We start from the raw sequence: 19,467 nt of genomic DNA, 5'->3' as shown, positions 1-19,467 counted from the left end.
ATCAAGTGCCATTGATGTTTGACATACATGTATCCATACCTGTGCACTGATCAAATCATTCCAATTAAGTTCCACCTCTACAATCCGACTATTTATAGCCGGTAGGACGAGTGGGCAGTTCTATACTAAATCAAGTAATGATGATACAGATCGCTCGGGCATTACGCATGATTATATAGCCGATCCGAAGTATAAGAATGCCCTGATCACTCGTCTACAATCACAATTTCTCAACAACAGCAAACTCCTCTGAACCAGCTCCAGTACCTCTATCCTCAAACTCGCGGCACTATGCGTTTCACACTCTTCACTGTCTTTGCCTTTGCCAGCCTTGGCCTCGCTACGGTAGGAAATGTCTCCTTTATTGCCATGACTCAGTCTAATAGTATGACAGATTCCTGCTGGAGGAACCTGCAAGCCTGATGGAAGCATGGGCAACTGTGCCTCTGGCCTGTGTGTGGTAAGTGGCATATACCGATGTTACCGATGTTACCGATATCCGAGACTGCGGAAACTAATGATGTCCCATAGAAAGAGGCCAACGCTGCCACCGGAAAGTGCAAATGATCAACAGTACTGTTTTTGATTAGACCTGATAGTTCCATGGTGGATCTAGGGAAAATCTATTGGGAATCGACAGGAACCACGCGGTCCACTTTCCTTTATGTTAAACCGCTGGCACAGAGAATCACACAATCAATATCGAGCATGCACGTTTAATCCATATTCATGTAAAAAGGCCTTCTTGGTGGTCTGGTAGTAATATGTTTGGGGTGAAGGACACCCTGAATCTCTTCATATGGACTGTCCCCACACTGTTATCCATCATCCCGGAGAGACAGGTGATTGGCAATCTAATTATATTCAATGTTTCTTCCCCCAGCTTGAGTTCATTGATTCAATTGGGGTGATACTTTAGTCTGAAATCGGTAATAATCACATGAAACGGACGCTCGGCGGACCCTTCCTATAGGTAGATGATTATCTTTTCAACCACAAGCCATTTAGTCAATTTATTAGCAGAAATAGAATTGCGTGTTCACAGACGGGACTAGGGACTTGGTTTTGCGGAAGAAGGCACTTCGATGACCTGGTCTCCTACTCTGTTCGGATTAAGGGATGTACGTAGTCATGATACAACTTTGGTCTTCAGGTCAGATTATTGTGGGGATGGGTCAGATGGCAAATGACTACAACATAACAAATAGGGCTCTATGTATGAAAAGACCTGGAAGACCCCAAGAACTTGATTCAGGACCAAACTGCGGGTCTCGACCACCATGGTGGTTCTTCCCCTGATGATCCCACCCGAAGGAGCCGAGAAGTACATAAGGTTCGTTTCACACGCCCATAGTGATATTGAAGAAAAATAGCACTTTATGAACAGCTCCGTGCCTACAAAATACATGGAATGGTATGTGTTTCCAACGGCATCCTTCAGGATTCGAGAACAAATAAGTCAGGTGGATAATGTTGGATTCAATGATTGATCCCTATTCCCCACGCCCCACCTCGAAAGGAATTATCCATGCGACTACTTGCAATTACCAGGTCGCATAGCCTGTATTCAACGCGTCGGCAGTAGAGGTGGCAATCTCCTTGAAGTTGCATATTCTCATTAAATCAGCGTATCGTATCTCTTGTAGCTGGCTGGTCTTACTCCATGCTAGATTCAATGGTGACTAATAGTCTGTACTAGGAAGTTGGTTTTGTTGACATCGGATGAACTTCGCTTTCATATTACAGAGCTTCAGTCAAAGCATTCAAGATACAAATTTATGGTATATCTTCTCGTTCTAATTCGTTGAGAGCTCTATACGCCGTAGGAAGCCCCCAACCTAACGTGTGGGTCTCCACCGCATTGAGTATGTCGGACTCCGAGCATCAAGATAAAAACAGATACAATTTCTGCTTTTTCGTTGTTATCAAAGGCTAAAGAACTAAAGCAAACTCTCCAAGAATCTTCAATACCCAATCCTCGCTATGTCTCCCTCTCTCCCAATCGTGGTCTGCGCCCTAGATGCCGAAATCGGCAAGCCGGTCTCCGAGCTCCTCCTCCCCGACTTTGAAGGTTAGTCCGATATACATCTATTCCACCAATATCCACTATACCCCAGAGCAGCATGATCACATCATTCCCAATATCGTACCATCAATAACTAACACCTATCAGTAATCCACTTCATCCAAAGCCTCACAGCAGCCCAATCTGAAATTCCACACCTCCTCGCTGGCCAGGACCCACAGTCCCCACACGTCAACGATGTTGGAACAAAAGATTATAGCAGACCGGTGCGCGCGATCATATTCGGTCGTGGATTTGATCTGAAGGATGTTGAGACGCTTCGCGAGAAGGTTGCCGGTATCTCGTTAGATCCTGTTGTTTGGATAGCTGGGGACCCCAGTCGTAGCTTGCCTCCTGGCGCTGTGCCGCCGCCTAATTATCCTCAGCTTGTGGCTGGTGTTGCTAGGAAGCTGCTTGGAGGGTGGGCTGAGGCGGGGGCCGATCGGGATGAGGTTGTTTTGTATTAAACTGGAAGTTCATGTTCTTGGGGCTCAGAAGTATGTAGGTGCGGTGAAATTCTCTTTTACCTCTACTTCTAGATTAGGACAAGGTGGTAGCACATCGTCTAATAGGACTAAAAGCGCATGGGAGAATCGAATTTATTGAATTTCAGAAACGTTCAAAGATTGTTACGTCAGAGTCTGGTGTACGTATATCTTTAGTGGCACTGCGGCCTTGTAGATAGAGATCAAAGTGAAGGAGACGGGAGCAAAGATATTCGGAAATATTGTCAGGATAAGAAAAGAAAAAAAAGCAACCTTGGAACATTCGGAATACTCGTAAGCAAAATTTGGACAAACTTGGAAGAAACAGGTTTCCGTGATGGCTTGATACATCACAGCCTCTCAGATGCAGTTATCATATCCTACCCACGATGCTGTGGTACCAACGCATCGGATGCATTATCTACTGCATGAACGGCTTTGCTCCCAGCGATACCTCACATGTTAATCGAAATTACTCTTTTTGGGGCGTTACATGACGGCCTTGGTGATGCATGTCTACCTTGACACGAGGTTATCCGAAAAGCGGCATTTTACCGTTATTCCGCAGCCCGGGAAGGAGCAATAGTTCACGCCACTTTATACCCCGCAGAAGCTAGGGCCGCTTGCAAGACCACGCGACAATTTCCCCAGAAAAAGGCCAAGACGCCGAGCAGCGGGCGTGGACAAATAGGCACAAGGGCTGGAAGAATTTGTCCAGTGTCTGAAGTCATGGGATCTGGACCGGACTCCGTTCATAGCCGTTGGTATCAACAATGACGTGCGGCGCTGAATCGGGAGAAATAGGAGGCGAGTCGATCTTTGTGTGCCCCCTTAAAACGCACCGGCCCAGACCGTTTCAAAACTAGTTGGGCAGATACACCGATGATAGGTTGAGACTCGAATGAACGAGCACAGCCATATCACAACGGGTAAATTAGGAAGCTAGCTCCTAGTGATTGGCTCTAAGTTACTATCAGGGACCGGGAGTTCCATGTTGGTGAATGTTGATCCGGTTAAGATAACGCGCAAAAAAATAAAGAAAACAATACGGATGCACGAGAAGGGCAAAGCAAAGACCACGAAATAGATGGTGTAGACGGTCCAGGATCACGGGGTATACTTTGTCTATTCATATCCCTTTTTTTGCGGAGAGGACAGGGGGAGCTCCACCAGCCCTTACTGCTTCAGGGTGTGCGAAAAAAAGCCTCAACTCTACATATTTCAAGCCGCCCAGCAACCATGTCACGCGCAAGGATGCAATAAAAAATGAGTTGATCAGCAGGGTGCTTGGAATAGAAGTCACTACGTAAACATGAGACAAAAATCGCGCAAATGGGTAATTGTTTCATAGTCCCCGACTGGAATTCGAAGAAAGGTCGCGTTCCCGAGGCCGCAGCCGGGTCGGGATCCGCCGCTAAACCACGGAGAGAAGGATCTGGGGTTGCAGACAAGCCACAGGTAGGATATGCCGAGTGGCGATGCGATACGAAAGAAGAGTCAAGGCTGACCACCATTGACCGCTCATTTGCGAGATTCGTCTATTTATCCATTTGTCCATTTGTCCGTTTGGCCGTGTGGTCGAGGCCATGGAGGTCTACACGTAATATGCATGGTTCCCGGGGGCTTGCGTTGGAGCTTGGAGTCAAGTTCGGAGGGCAGGTACCAGTCGGAAGGTGTCAATCTCACTAGAATTCCAGTTAACCAGCGATAATACGCTCCAGGACCCAGCGGCAATATCTTCTGCCCACCCGACCATCCTTGGAGGTGGAAATGTGAAAGCGCTGATTGGCCGAGACCGCCGCGATCGATGGATGCGGGTACATCATCCTCGGCTGGTTAAACGCCGTTATTTGCTGCTGAAATCCTGATCCCAGATGCTTCCGACTTTTCAGCCGACCCTGTCGTCATCCGGGTTTGACAATTTTCAGACACGAAGCATTCCGTTCGGGTTCATGCAAGCCGAAAGAGAAGAGAAAGAGAGAAAGAGGCTGGATTCCAGTTCGGTTGATCGACGATTATGTCAGCCTCCCCCGCGATTTTGGCTGGGAGTATAGGACCGGGATGTATGAACTAACAAGTGAAGTCATTGCGCGTCATCTACCTCTCTACATGTGCAAAAGAAACACGTTCATGGAGTATTGGTAGTCATTGACGAAAGTTATAACCTTAACCTAGGTAGAAATTATTAGAATGCGGTGTGCCGCAAGCGTCACCATAAAAGACCCTGGATTGACCTCAAAAGAACTTCACTCCTGTAATCACTTTGAAAACGAGTTATTTTTGATATCCCTGGTATCCCTAGTATTCCAGTCTAGCCTCCCTTCCGAGTGAGAACGTTCCGAGACCACTTCGTGTCCACTAAAACCTTTCGGGTCAAGTCGGACATACTAGGAATTTGCTACCCACGGCACTTCATCCATCACCAACCGCGTGGACGCTTCAGCTCGGCCCTTCAGCCCCGACATCACCCGTGGAACTGTGGAGAAACATTACCCTTGATACTCATGATGCCTGCCGGAAAGAACTATATTAGTCCCAATCGCCCCGAGTCTCCTGGACCTCTGGCTTCTGATTTCTCTCAACAACAAGTCGCGAAACAACGCAACAGTAACTATCACTCTACTTCACTCAGAAACATGGTTGCTACATCTGTGAATCGCACTGCGCTGCACCCTGGTGGTGTCCAGTATGTTGCCTATACCTAACTGTCGTCGAACCTCGCTGACCATCTCTAGGCCTGGCAAGGGACACACCGAGCTCGAGGAGGAACTCCATGAGACTGCCCACATTGACTATGACCGTGTCGCCATTGTAAGCCATACCCCGCGGTCTATAGCCTCCACTGTACTCATCTAACACCTCTTTAGATTGCCAACCCCTCCGTTCCTGCTCTCTACGAAGATGCTCTCGTCTACGAGACTGGTACCGCCGTCACCTCCAGCGGTGCTCTAAGTGCCTACTCCGGTGCTAAGACTGGTCGTTCCCCCTCCGACAAGCGTATTGTCCAGGAGGCTTCATCAGAGAACGACATCTGGTGGGGACCCGTCAACAAGCCCATGACTCTTGATGTGAGTGATTTGTTTCTTGCGCGATTTTCTTGCATATTTCAGTCCTTGCATATGGAACCGATCAGCTCCGCCAGGATCCCTTGCATATGCATCGGAAGACCAAGCTTTTCTGGCAGCCCTTTGTGCAACACTGGGATGCCGTCCTTTCCGATACATTCCTGTTTCACTTGATCGTGTTCCACTGCACCTTTCCTTTTGCCCAGTTTGCCCCTCAGCTGTCATTTGCGGCTGGAGCCTTTGGACCGAGGCTATCATGTGTGACGTCATCGATCTGTTACTAATCAGCCCTCCACAGGTCTGGCGTATCAACCGTGAGCGTGCTGTCGACTACCTGAACACTCGTAACCGCATCTATGTTATCGACGGTTACGCCGGCTGGGATGAGCGCTACCGCATCAGCGTTCGCGTTGTCTGCGCTCGCGCCTACCACGCTCTCTTCATGCGCAACATGCTGATCCGCCCCAGCCGTGAAGAGCTCGACCACTTCCACCCCGACTATGTCATCTACAACGCTGGTTCTTTCCCTGCCAATCGCTTCACTGAGGGTATGACTTCTGCCACCTCCGTTGCCATCAACTTCGCCGATAAGGAGATGGTTATCCTCGGTACCGAGTACGCTGGTGAGATGAAGAAGGGTGTCTTCACTGTCCTCTTCTACGAAATGCCCGTCAAGCACAACGTCCTGACCCTCCATTCCTCTGCCAACGAGGGTGAGAACGGCGATGTCACTGTTTTCTTCGGTCTGTCCGGTACCGGTAAGACCACCCTGTCTGCCGACCCCAAGCGTAAGCTCATCGGTGACGACGAGCACTGCTGGACCGACACTGGTGTCTTCAACATTGAGGGTGGCTGCTACGCCAAGTGCATTGGTCTCTCTGCCGAGAAGGAGCCCGATATTTTCAACGCCATCCGCTTCGGATCCGTCCTCGAGAACACCGTCTTCGACCCCATCTCCCGTGTCGTCAACTACGACGATGTCACCCTCACTGAGAACACCCGCTGCGCCTACCCTATTGAATACATCGAGAACGCCAAGATCCCCTGCAAGAGCGACAACCACCCCTCCAACATCATCCTGCTCACCTGTGATGCCCGTGGTGTCTTGCCCCCTATCTCCAAGCTCACTCCCGAGCAGACCATGTTCCACTTCATCTCCGGTTACACCTCCAAGATGGCCGGTACCGAGGATGGCGTCACCGAGCCCCAGGCTACCTTCTCTTCTTGCTTCGCTCAGCCTTTCCTGGCTCTCCACCCCATGCGCTACGCCAGCATGCTCGCTGAGAAGATCAAGGAACACAAGGTCAACGCCTGGCTCCTGAACACCGGCTGGGTTGGCGCTGGCGCTACCACCGGCGGCAAGCGTTGCCCTCTCAAGTACACCCGCGCCATCCTAGACGCCATCCATAACGGCGAGCTTGCCAAGGCCGAGTACGAGACCTACGCCACCTTCAACCTGCCCGTCCCCACCTCCTGCCCTGGTGTCCCCAGCGAGCTCCTCAACCCCGAGAAGAGCTGGACCGCTACCACCTCCTTCAAGGATGAGGTCACCAAGCTTGCCGGTCTCTTCAACGAGAACTTCAAGAAGTACTCCGACCAGGCTACTCCCGACGTCCTCGCTGCCGCTCCCCAGGTTTAAAGGATCTGAGCGGTTTCAAAATTTCTTTTTCTCCTTTGGTCCTTGTTCCTCCGATAGGATGAATAAGTCATTTGCATGGCGTGCTACTTTTTCTTGGTGATCACCTTTTTGGATCACCTTGCTGACGTCTGCCGCTTGTATCGGGACGAGCGTTGGATAAGTTTGATTTCCCCCCGAACTGGGCTTTGCTTTTTATATCTAGGCCATCGATACCGCCTGGCTAGATGGAGTTTGTGATGTTTACGATGAAATTTCCTACGTGATAGTCAATGATATCATCCATTTTAAGAAATACTCTTCCTTGTAGCTATCAATAACCTCGCGATGGCCTAGCTCTTCTTGTCCATGAGGAGCTCCCATTTACATTGCTACACGCATAGTGAAGGTTGGGTCTGCGGATAATTGACCGGCAAACTGTATCTTGTTCTCTTTCCATAATATACAAAACTGTGCTGTTCAAAATAGTGCACTAATCAAGTGTTTATCAAATTGAGGGTATGAAAGGACTCTCGACCTATGGCTGTCGTAGGATTTAACGTCGAAGTCGTCTACATGATTCACGAGTACCTATGTGCATGTCTAGATAATATGAGGAAGGCCACACGCAGCCAGGTCACAATTCACATACCTACACGACTAACCTTGGTCACCGATCTTTTAAAATGATCATTATCCCGCTGGATAAGAAGCTGCGACAATACCTGCGCAAGCTCAATCATGAAGCTTCCATCACACTCGTCAAAAATCTGATAGTTCTTAGAAAATTGCTTGTGATGAGTAGCCACGAATTTCACAAGCACGGCCCGGGCATCGTCAGTTTCTCACACCGGCCGGTGGTGTGGTGGCGTAGATTAGCTGGATGGTCTCTACCAACTCGGGGGCGTCCATCAGTGACTTATAGTAGAGCTTGAGATAGGACTCCATACGTCTGGCTGCAAATTCAGCGAGGTCGGAAAGCAGGTACCGTTCTGCAAATGAGTAGACTTTTGCGTGTGCCAGCAGATAGCTTTGTGGATTCTCGTCATTCGTCTGCTAAGGCATCGGGGGCGCTTCGGTAGCAGGTGATTCATCATCCATGGCCATCAATGGCGAAGCGTTCCTGTGGCCGGGTTCCGGTGGTGGATTTGTGCTGGTTTTGTGGAGTCTAGACGATGGGGGTAGGTGAAGTTTTTGGCTTGGTACCTTATATTGCAGACACGTATTAGCTTGGGTTTTTAATTTCATTTGACATCCAAGTGAACTAATTTTGTTGACTTGGTGTGGTTTGAGAAGTTGGTTCTTTGTCTTTGGAAGACCCGGGTAGGTCGTAAGTGCCAGAGTACTGATAGCTCAAGACGCAGTTGATTGTCTCTTCATCAAAGTCAGACCAGTCGCGTGTTTTTTCACTTGAATCCTTCCATGCTCCACTGATCCGGACTGCTAACGCAGAGATACCGTGCTGCAAGACGCCCGGATGAACATAGAATACCGCCTTATTACTGCCAACTAGGGCTTTCTACGGCTCTTCTTTGAACATACTAAGATGAGACAACTTTTAGTCTTGAAGCGCGTTTAGTAGATGAGGATCATGGCCTGTCAGTATGGGGGTTTCCGGGAGGATCCATGGCCAAGGACAGTGACAAGTCCCATCAATGAAAGTTGTTATGCACTTGAACCACGCACTGATACTCGTAGAGACAAATTAAGATTATTGATGTTTTAGGAGTGGATAAGAATGCAAGTGGTCTTTGCTCAACTTCAACAAGCAGCTACCGGATATACATAGTCCTGGGGGAGATCCAACAAAGAAATACGTCGAACTAAGAAGCCTTCCTATGAACCTCAGTATTATCCTATTCCAATATTGACTGCTGAATTGGAATATCCCAACGTCATGGAAACAAAAAGTGGGAAGCAAATGGTTGTGGTTGTTCGTACAATAAGTTAGAATTCGAAATCAGTTTTAACTCCATACTCTTGTGACTTGATTCGCCAACCCTAACTTGAAACCCGCTAGTTCACATTGGGAATAGTGGTCAATCCATGATTTCCAAGAATAGACATTGTATTTTACATGACGCGAGTGGGACCTTGCCTGATGTATTTTACTCGAAAATCCCATACGATGGTGTTTTTTGCCATACCGTCCACTCCAAGCATGAGGCATCTTCACCCGTTTGTCACTCTTGAATGTCACAACTGATGTCACAAAATAGCTCCGAGACTTCCACCATCCAAGCTGCATCTCATCCACGATATGATAGAGAGCCAGTCACTTAGCACATCTCGAATGGCCGAAGAAGCAGAATGCAGCCAGGTTACGATTATAAATATCCGCGCAAACTTGCGGCAATTTGGAAGTGTGCACGCACCGCCAACTCGAATAGGACGGAAACGGACTATAACACCACTGATGATCGAAGCCCTCTGCGATCACCTATCTGAAAAGACCGGTTTATACCTCGATGAGATAGCTGTTTTTCTCTGGGATGAATTCCGCACTATAGTCACAACCTCTAGCATCAGAAGAGCCCTTGTCGCTAAAGGTTAGTCTAAAAAGGGCACTCGACAGCAAGCTAAGGAGCGAAATGCCGATTTACGAGAATAGTATTTACATAATTTATCGGACTTTTAGTCGTATCAGCTGGTTTACGTTGATAAATCCGGATGTGATAAAGGTTGGGTTCAGGAGGACAGGCTGGTCTCCACTCGGTGTCTCCCCTATGCAAGTATCACAATTTCACCGTGACCAGCGATATTAGATACTACCTGCTTATGCCCAGGATGGAATCGTTTTCTCACGTGTCTTCCGCGGGTCCACGGATGCCACAGTGTTCGAGGACTTCATAGCGCAGCTTCTTCAGCACTGCGGAAGATGGCCCGAACCTAAATCCGTCCTCGTTATGGACAACGCATCGTTTCATCATTCAGAGCGGATTACGCAGATGTGTGTGGACGCAGGGGTGAAGTTGGTCTATCTGCCACCCTACTCGCCGGACCTAAATCCGATTGAAGAGTTTTTCGCTGAGCTCAAGGCCTTTATTAAACGCAACTAGAGCTATTATGAAATTGATCCCGATCAAGGCTTCGATACATATCTTGGTTGGTGTATTGATGTGGTCGGTGCAAAAGAAGAGAGTGCTAGAGGCCATTTTCGGCACGCAGGCTTAAAGATCGAAGAAGTATCGGAAAATTACTAGGTTCAGCAAACCAACACTTTGTGCCACCAATCCTTAAGGGGTTTGCAACCTAAGCCAATTTGGGCTAGCCAAGGGAAGTGATGCTGGCATGCGCTTGTCATACAATGGGAGAGCTTTACCAGCGATGGTAGAGTGGGTAAATTATGAAGCTTGTCGTCGTGATGTGGGGTGGGTCGTTCGGGTGCCGGTGGAGAGATTAGCTAGCGGGTAAAAGAATTGAGGGAGTGAAGCAGGAGGAAAGAGTGAGAAAAAAATGTTCGCTCTCTCTGTAACCTGGTAACTGATTATCATCGTTTACATGGTCCTCAATGGTCAACGGAAGAACCGATCCCGGGGCCGGCTCCAAGGATAAGTGCGACTGGGCGAGATGCCATGGAGAACAGTAAAGAATAATTATGCGTTTTTTGGTATTGAAGTCGATGGGTGTTGAGGCAGAGTGAAGGGATAGCCAGCGTTGTCTCCATAAACTTATACTCAGCCTACTCTATTATTTACTCTATCTATATCTTATTGGTTTGATTGCTGTTAAATTCCACATTCCTATGTTTGATCAGTCTGATTCTAAGTTTGATCAGTTTGATTCTATATTCATCAGTTTGATTCTATGTTTGATCAATTTGATTCCCATGTTTGGTCAGTTTGATTCCATGTTTGATCAGTTTGATTCCTATGTTTGATCAGTTTGACTCTATGTTTGATCGGTTTGATTCTAAGTTTGATCAGTTTGATTCTATATTCATCAGTTTGATTCTATGTTTGATCAATTTGATTCCTATATTTCGTCAGTTTGATTCCATGTTTGATCAGTTTGATTCTATATTTGATCAGTTTGATTCGACGGAGGTGTGGTGACGTTTAACGACAACAAAAACTATAAGAACAGGAACACAAGCTCTCTGGTGGCAGTGCATTTCTCTCAAACAAACTGTCCCACGACTTCTATCATGACAGACGGACAAAATATCGCAGCCTGGCTTCCCGCTGTTGGGGCGAAATTAGAAGTCCGCCCAGCCTCGACTCCAGAACCTGGACATGACGAGCTCCTCATCCAGACGGAAGCCATACCTATCCAACCAGCGGAATACAAGATCCAGGATGGTGTCCTTCCATATCCGTTGACATATCCCACAATCATTGGAGGTTCGTGGTCCCCCTGATTAAGATTACCCCGCGCAAACACAATACGGCTTGCTATTAACTACACGAGGCAGCTGATGAAATTGTGTGATGGCAGTGAGCTTTTCAGGGACAGTTGTCAAGATTGGTCCTGGCGTCACACGTTTCCAAGTTGGAGACCGAGTCGCTACCAATAGTGCAGTGGTGCTGCGAAATGATGCGCGCTTTGGAGCACTTCAGCGATATGCCCTTACCACGCAGCAGCTAACTGCGAAGGTATTACATCCTCTTCCCCTTCCCTTTTATCTCCTCAGGTGAAAAATTCTAATATTATGTGCTTGTGCGTATTTATTAGATCAGTGGCGCATCTTTCGAGAACGCGGCTTCCCTCGCTTCCGGGATCTACGGAGCCATGAGCGCCCTTATCCTGCATTTACACCTGGAAAAGCCCTCATCAACCCCAAATCCGCTGAATAAGTCTAAGAAGATCCTAATCTGGGGTGCCTCCTCGTCATTCGGCGCATCTGCTGTCCAGATAGCCGCAAGCGCTGGTTATTCCGTCGTGGGGGTAGCGTCCGGCTTGAATGCCGAACTGGTGAAATCCCTAGGTGCGTCTGAATTTGTAGACCGGACCCAGTCCTCTGCTACAGACACTCTGATTGCTCTTGGTCCCTTTCATGCTGTGCTGGCTGCTGCGGATTCGGCAAGGGACCAGGAAACGATTGGTGCTGTCCTCGCCGCCCAAGGCGGTGGCTCATTTCTATGTACCATGGGCGTTCGGGCTGGGGTCACTCTACCAGATGGTGTGACTGGGATCTTTGCACCTTTCTTGGACGCTTACTTGGACCCGGCCAATTCGGACTTCACGCGGTGGGTATGGTGGGAGTTTCTTGAGCGAAAGCTAGCGGAGAATCAGATGCATGCGCTTCCGACTAGGGTTCTTGGGGGTTTGAGCCACGCTCAGGAGGCTTGGGATCTTCTGAGACAGGGGAAAACGAGCGCCGAGCGGTTGATCATTCAGCCTAATGCTGAGTGAAACTGTTTCTTATTGATGCATAGGCTACATATAACTTTCAGCACAGACAGTATGTATCTTACGGGTCATGCATATGTTCCAGTTACACGCGCTCGCTAACCGGAACTTTTTGGTTCCACGGCCACACATTTGTAGGAAGAGTGGCACTGATGGTGTCTGATTATAGATGGCTTGAAGCAGGAGAACCTCGCTGTTTTCCTACATTCTATAAGCTAAGTGTTAGTAGGATGTCGGTATATTTAGACTCGTAACGAAAAACTTTTCATGACATTGTAAGCGATCTTAGTGCAGCATTGGTTTTTCGAAGACCGAGCTTTACCCCTGGGGCATATTGTCAATATCTGGCCTGTTCTCTAAGGCCCCAACGTCAGCTTCAGCCCGCTGGGGAAGCGCAGGATTCTTGAACCTAGAATTTTTGTGACCCAGCGATGCATGCCCTCAATAGCAGACCGGGGTTCACTGTATCCGTAAACGTCACAAGGAATAACTCCTATCCGATGATGACGTAACCATGCAACTTATGTGGTCAAGTAGTTTTTTTTACATGCACCGTACATAATTATACAAAGCAGGAAGAACAAGCCCTTCTCTTTCATTCAGAGACCAAACGGACAAGGAAGGCACGACTCAGGTTAACTCCGAGACCCACCTTCCGGGCTCAAAACTGGAAGGGACGGGCCTGCTCAGGCCTACTTTTATTTGTACTGTTTGCAATGCCCACCATCCAGGAACCCGGGCGATACAGTAGCTGGTATCATGCAGTTATTTACGCTTGTACCGAATTACAGCCAAGAAGGGGGCCAGGGGTAGAGTAACTATATCAGGTATAATAAGGTTTCGGAAGAGGGTTCGAGAAAGAATCTCCGTGTACAAGTGGTGAAACTGATTTCGATCCACCCTATACGGTACATATGTATATACAGGAGCTCCAGATGCGCACCGAGAGGGAACTGGTAGGAAAAGCTAAACGTAAAACTCGAGTCACCAGCGAGACATTCACCTCGACTAACGACGGGAAGTCAACACGACCGAAGAAGAGCTCCGCGTGGCGTCCAACAACAAATTGGCAATGCATGTTGTGCATTTGTCTCTTTTCCCGAAATGCAGTCAGGGTCACCTCACATTGTTGTGTAGAGCGTAGGTTACTCAGTGTCTTGATGGGCATTGCCTCACTATTAGTGTGATTCAGGACCACCTAGGGTAGAGATTGGTAGAGATCTAGCCCAAGTCCGTCGATAAACATCTTTGTAATGGTTGCGTAAACGACAAAAAAATGTTGAACCAGTCAAGCTTGTTTTTCTCCGGGCTTCAATAACCGCATTGGCCAGTAAACAACAATTACGGATATACAGATCAACGCTCAAGGAACCACCAATATCTCAATTGCAAATGCGGTCAACAGCACCAAATTGAATTCCCCAAACGCCATATGCGCCAACGCCAAAGCGGTAGTCGCTAAATTATCTCATAAATAGAGATTGCTTTCTTTACATTCTCGACCCAGCGCCGAATGTCTTCTACGAAGCGTCGAGCAATATCGATCTTTATGCCCTTTCCGATAAAGAACCCCGGATCTTGATCCTTATAGACCTGCTCAAGGTCAAGACTATTGTCCAGCATCACGTCACAGATTTCTCGAAATACAGCTTTGAGGGCGTCATCTGTGACATTTGACACCTACCATTCACCATATTCCTTGACCGCTTTGTCCCGAGGCCCAGGGATCTCAAGTAGGCTTAGAGATGGCAGGGACTATAAGTTAGCAGAAGCCTATGCAGCTGTAGAGGCGGAAGACTGCGAGGGCAGGACATTGATGTTAATAGCCGGATATAGTGCTCCATTTCTAGTGATATGCCCTCTTTTGCGATTGTTCTTTTCCTGTCTCTGTTGCTCTTCTATAGTTTCTAGCACATCCTTGTGCCCGTCTAACACCCCACCTTTTTCGACGTGGGTAACGAGCCGCTTGAGATAATAAGTCTTCAGTTGGTAATGCTTTTTTCCTATTGGATCTTCCCAACAATATGGGCCTAATAGGCAAGTCGAGGTTGCACACCGTATCAGATTATAGACGCTGCGCTAGATAGGTCTTTCTCCTAAAGCATCCTACTCAGCATCAATCTGAGCGGCTCTCTTATCGAGCATTCTCTTCGTGACAGAGGCTTTTCCTCTTTTCTCCCCTTTCCGACCAGCGGCTAGAGGAGAGTGACGATCGTCTACGTAATTGAAACTGATCTTTAGCGTGAGCTCTTTACCCCGGGAGAATAGACCTAACCACATCCAAAGCTGCTTCTCGATGGTGGTCTAAATGATATCGGTATCATCAAATCGTTTAGTCAAATTGCGCTGGGTTCGGTCGTTCACTGAAACGACAATCGCAGTGTCATTAGCTCTCACCTAACGATGACGGGCAATTTTTCGTCGAAGAACTTTCTCTAATTTCTTCTCCAAGAACAGCTGCTAAAAGGCACTAGGGGCCAAAACAAGATCTTCCTCCGTGTCTTTTGACACCTCTCGATTGTTGACAGTAACACGCCACTCTATACGGTAGTGTATATAGGTCGGCGGGTGCTTATCGTATACTCTTCCTTCTTCCTATTCAGACAACTAGAGCAGCCTAAGAGTATCAGACCGTGACTGATCTTCTAGCACAGCAGAGGGGGAGGGACTGTAGTTAAACCGTGTTACATTAGGACTACCGCAATATCCAGGTGTTGGAGCGTACTGTGAGTTGTTTTCCCATGTTACAGGATCTTCGGGATTGGAGATAAAATCGTCATGATACGGGCTCTGTGTCATCTCTACAGTACGATAGCAGTCCTAGGAGGGTCCATGTTAGCTTCCCCAAGTATCGGAGTTCCTTAGGACTTGGTAACGAATGAGAATCGCAGTGGATAGCAGAAGCCAGAGCTATAGAGAAACAAGTTGCGTGCCAGGATAAGTTCTCTATGGCGTCACTACAGCCTTCTTTTGGATGCAAAAGAGTGTGGGCGAAGGCTACGCGTGACAAATAGCCCAAGAGATGAGAGAGATAAAAGAAGATCTTGCCAGATTGTTAGGATTCTCTTTTTGTTTGATCAGTTTGCACGATGGATTCCATCGGTTTCTACAAGAAATTACGGTACTATAACAATAACTCATTGTGGTTACCAGTGAATACAATACAGCCCTACATAGATTAACAGGGGAAGATCTAAAATTAGATTAGGATGTCCCCACTTAGGGTCCAGGAATTAAATTGTAAGAGTTTAGAGTTAAAACTGATTTCGAATTCCACTGTATGCAAGTCAATATTGGATAATAGAACTACCAGTCTCAAGTACCAGATCGCCAGTAAGTTGGTATCGTAGTCTCCATGAGGATTTATTGGTATTGCTTATTGGACTTATTAGTGGGTGGTGGTATATGCCACTTATAGACCCAGCTGCATCTAAACAAAGAAAGAAGGACGTCCATTGTTTCCCCTTCTGCAAGTAACCTCAACTATTTAAGGGCATGTCTTGGAAAATCTGGATTGAGAGAATATATCAATTCGCTTAAAATTATTCTGTTAATCATATCCTCCATTTCATGCCATCCCCCCATTCACTCGAAGTGTCTGTCCTGTCACCCAGCGACTATCACTACTACACAAAAACGCAATGCTATCAGCAATATCCTCGGTCTCTCCAATCCTTCCATTGGGATTGGCATTTTTCAAAAGACTCAGCGTCTGCTCGGACTGATTTCGCATAAATAGGTCGGTGGCAGTAGGGCCGGGAGCCACACAATTAACACTAATTCCTTTGCGAGCGACATCCTTGGACAGGACCCTAGTCATCTGCTCGACTGCGCCCTTACTTGTAACATAGGGCAAGTAGACAGGCGTGACAGTTGAGGCAGCACAGAGTGTTGTAGATAAGAGGACAATATGTGACCCGGGGCCCATATGCGGAACGGCTTTCTGTTTCTGGTTAGCTTTGTTCAAGAGACAACATATGAAGGGACTCACCTGGCATAAGAAAAAGGGTCCTTTAACATTTATGGCGAACATTTTGTCGTAGGCCTCCTCTGTCGTTTGTTCAAGTGTAGTCAGGGTCATAATGCCAGCGCAGGGGACAAGAAGATCAATCCTGCCAAAGCGCTGGATAGTTTGTTCCACGAGAGATGTGATTTCGCCAACATCGCCTACATCGGCTTGGATTGCAATCGCTTTGTCGGTGCCTATCTGATTCACAACCTCGTTGGCTGCTTCGGGGTTCGAGTTATATCCCACTACCACGTTGGCTCCGTCCTTGGCGAGGCGTAGGGCTGTGGCTCGGCCGATTCCTTTGGAAGCACCGGTGATGAGAGCGACCTTTCCGATGAGAGACATTGTTGAAGACTGGTTATCAGAAAACAGCTTGTGATATAATTATAATTATTGAATCAGTCAGGTCCTCGACTTGTCTCTCTTTATACAAAACCGAAGAGGCGGGTGATGAGATCTCACTCCGGGGATATGCGGATTTACGTGCGGTGTCCGTCCTGTATACTCCGGTCCACCGGTTCTAAGGCGCTTATTCGGATATTTGATTCTGAGGTCGGTAGAATATTCTTCTTTGGAAGTTCTTCAACCGCTAAGTCCGAGATTTCAATCTCACTCAACTTGCGACCGGGGAAAAGGCGATCAGCCCCCTACATCTGCCCTGGTAAGCCGTAAGTCCAGGCCGGAAGCCGGTCTTTGTCGGACCCATTGTGCGGCTCTAAATATGCTGAGATTAAAGCGGTTGTCATGAGAGTCATGTGGTATGGATCACTCGGTGATACTGAGTGTGTAGCTTGATGGAAAATGGCATATCAGTCGAGCAGCAGCCATACCCAAACGCCAATCTTAGATAGCGTATCCAAAATCATTCCTTGATCCCAGACCGTAGTTTCTCATGGAAAGACTACATTGTTGCATCGGCTGTATTTTGCTGTTGCGGCTTTATCCTCGATTTCCAAGCTCCGAGCAAACAGCGTCCGCAACATTCTGTAGGAAGACCACGTCATCAGTGATTTTGCACGCTATAACTATTGGGCGGCTCAATGCACTGTGCTACCTGGCATTTATCCCTTCGAGTTGTCTGTCTAGTTCAATATTTAGGCTGCACAGCTCGAAGGTGACGCATTGCATGCAAGATAGCTCAGGCTACGGGAAGTGAATTGCAGATTCAATAGCCCCGTGGATTCGGCTATGAGTACACCGTAAATTGTATTGAAGGCCTAATCATTCTCATATTTGTTATTTTCCTAGCACAAGCCTCGTTTTACATGGTTATAGACCTGCATTTTCATTCCAAATTTGCTATTCACGAATGCAGGTAAAAGCAGACTAGGTACCAAGACTCTTACATAAATCGAGATCTGCGAGCGATTTACTACTTTAGCATCATCATGCTAGACTAGACCGTGCCGCCTACAGCGACATATCGAAGAGAGACTAGAACTTCAAGACCCTGCACTGGGTGAGGTGTCTGATCGGTGAGACCGGTGCCCAAAAGCTAGACGAAGCCCTCTCATTCAGTGCAACCTACCTGTCCTTCACCGCAAGTGACTAAGTACGTATGTCTACTGCAGACTCCATCACTGATCAGCTGCGACTCTGTCCTTATTTCTACACAGAATCTGAACGTCTACATCGCCTCTCAGACCCTTCAGAATCCTCGTTCGCTATGAAGCTTCTTATCACTGTTTACTTTATCCTTGCTCTGTGTGCATCGGCTTTGGCTTGTGCGGGAGGTTGTAATATCACACGGCATGAACAAAACTCCAAATCCGTACGAATTGGGGGCAAGGTACCCTCGAGCTTGTAGGCCAGCAGTATGTTAAGAGATATATCACGATTATCTTTGAATTTATTTCTTCCTACTTTTATTAAATTGCGATGTATGAGGGTAGATACATACATCACAAGGGTCAGTAATTAATTAATAAGTATTTAAAAGGGATATTGAGGCAAAAAACATAGGATAATAGGATAACAGGAACCTGTGGAATATAGAGAATCATGGGTCATAATTAGAAAAAGGATGATTAACGTCACGAACAGCACTGGTGGTGTATCGGTAACATTGGAGCCTTCCACTGCCACTATCATATGATAGTTGTCAGCTCTAGCGCGGGGTTCGACTCCCCGTCAGTGCATTACTTTTTTCTCCACTCTTTTTTTTTTAACCTCCCAAAAATTGTAAACGAAGCGGACGCGATGTCAAAAATAAAAAAGAAATAAAATATTGACTTATTCCTTATTTATTTTCTTGCCGTCTACTCAACGAACGATTCTGTTTGATCAACTACCGCCCGCTAATCCTATCTACTGCCCAACTAACCAAGTCCCGTCATCAAATGCCACACCCATTAACTTACCCTCGGAATAGAATCTCAATTACTAACAATATTCCCGAGCTCCCTGCCGGAAAGCCAGTGGGTCCAGATCTCGACATTAGGCCCGTGGAGCCCGACATGCCGCGAACCCTTTCCGCGGAGGGGAGTGGAGATGATCTGACAGGTTTATTTTAGCATTTCTGGCATTCTTCAGGGGCTGGGCACTGAGTCGATTCCGCGATGGATACTTGGGAGATTGGCAGGGGATTGTGATTTTCGATTGGTTGGACTTCTGACTATTTGTTTGCAATTGATAGTTTACTTTCATAGGTATATGAGTTTTGGGCTTCGTGTCAACGGCGGGACCCGGGTTGAGTATAGCAGTCAATGTGTCGTGTAGGGCGTATTTTCTACAGTAACGTAGATATCAGAGAGTAATTGTTGAGTTGGTATACTGTCCACTGTGTGACAGTTTAGGAAGATCGGCTTAGACCCGTCCTCGTTGATGCGACCATGAAAGAGAAGCTCGATAAGCTGTATACTCACCAAGAACGAGAA

At 47.4% G+C, this 19,467-nt stretch overlaps 5 protein-coding genes across 5 annotated transcripts; 4 read left to right on the top strand and 1 right to left on the bottom strand.

Moving 5' to 3' along the window:
- Window positions 1–291: 291 nt before the first annotated feature.
- On the top strand, window positions 292–583 carry N7446_007074 (uncharacterized protein; the record flags this gene model as incomplete). The annotated part of the gene is made up of 3 exons (XM_058515820.1): window positions 292–345; window positions 395–460; window positions 532–583. The coding sequence occupies 3 exons, from the start codon at window positions 292–294 to the stop codon at window positions 565–567; spliced, it is 156 nt and encodes a 51-aa protein (XP_058372998.1). The 3' UTR covers window positions 568–583.
- Window positions 584–1,983: 1,400 nt separating this feature from the next.
- N7446_007073 (uncharacterized protein) lies at window positions 1,984–2,532 on the top strand (the record flags this gene model as incomplete). The annotated part of the gene is made up of 2 exons (XM_058515819.1): window positions 1,984–2,071; window positions 2,174–2,532. The coding sequence occupies 2 exons, from the start codon at window positions 1,984–1,986 to the stop codon at window positions 2,530–2,532; spliced, it is 447 nt and encodes a 148-aa protein (XP_058372997.1).
- Window positions 2,533–4,757: 2,225 nt separating this feature from the next.
- On the top strand, window positions 4,758–7,548 carry acuF (phosphoenolpyruvate carboxykinase PCK1). Its single transcript, XM_058515818.1, has 4 exons — window positions 4,758–5,236; window positions 5,286–5,361; window positions 5,418–5,618; window positions 5,914–7,548. The coding sequence occupies exons 1-4, from the start codon at window positions 5,055–5,057 to the stop codon at window positions 7,252–7,254; spliced, it is 1,800 nt and encodes a 599-aa protein (XP_058372996.1). The 5' UTR covers window positions 4,758–5,054; the 3' UTR covers window positions 7,255–7,548.
- Window positions 7,549–11,166: 3,618 nt separating this feature from the next.
- On the top strand, window positions 11,167–12,765 carry N7446_007071 (zinc-binding alcohol dehydrogenase family protein). The gene is made up of 3 exons (XM_058515817.1): window positions 11,167–11,573; window positions 11,668–11,825; window positions 11,905–12,765. The coding sequence occupies exons 1-3, from the start codon at window positions 11,378–11,380 to the stop codon at window positions 12,583–12,585; spliced, it is 1,035 nt and encodes a 344-aa protein (XP_058372995.1). The 5' UTR covers window positions 11,167–11,377; the 3' UTR covers window positions 12,586–12,765.
- A 3,375-nt stretch (window positions 12,766–16,140) lies between these two features.
- Window positions 16,141–16,969, bottom strand: N7446_007070 (uncharacterized protein; the record flags this gene model as incomplete). The annotated part of the gene is made up of 2 exons (XM_058515816.1): window positions 16,141–16,525; window positions 16,574–16,969. Coding segments are annotated over 2 exons (771 nt in total), but the record flags the coding sequence as incomplete, so codon positions are not given.
- Window positions 16,970–19,467: the final 2,498 nt, after the last annotated feature.

Source organism: Penicillium canescens (assembly GCF_028828765.1).
Source record: "Penicillium canescens strain IBT 15451 chromosome Unknown utg000004l_segment0_segment0, whole genome shotgun sequence".
Lineage (NCBI taxonomy): Eukaryota > Fungi > Ascomycota > Eurotiomycetes > Eurotiales > Aspergillaceae > Penicillium > Penicillium canescens.
This window is presented reverse-complemented; position numbering and strand designations above follow the sequence as displayed.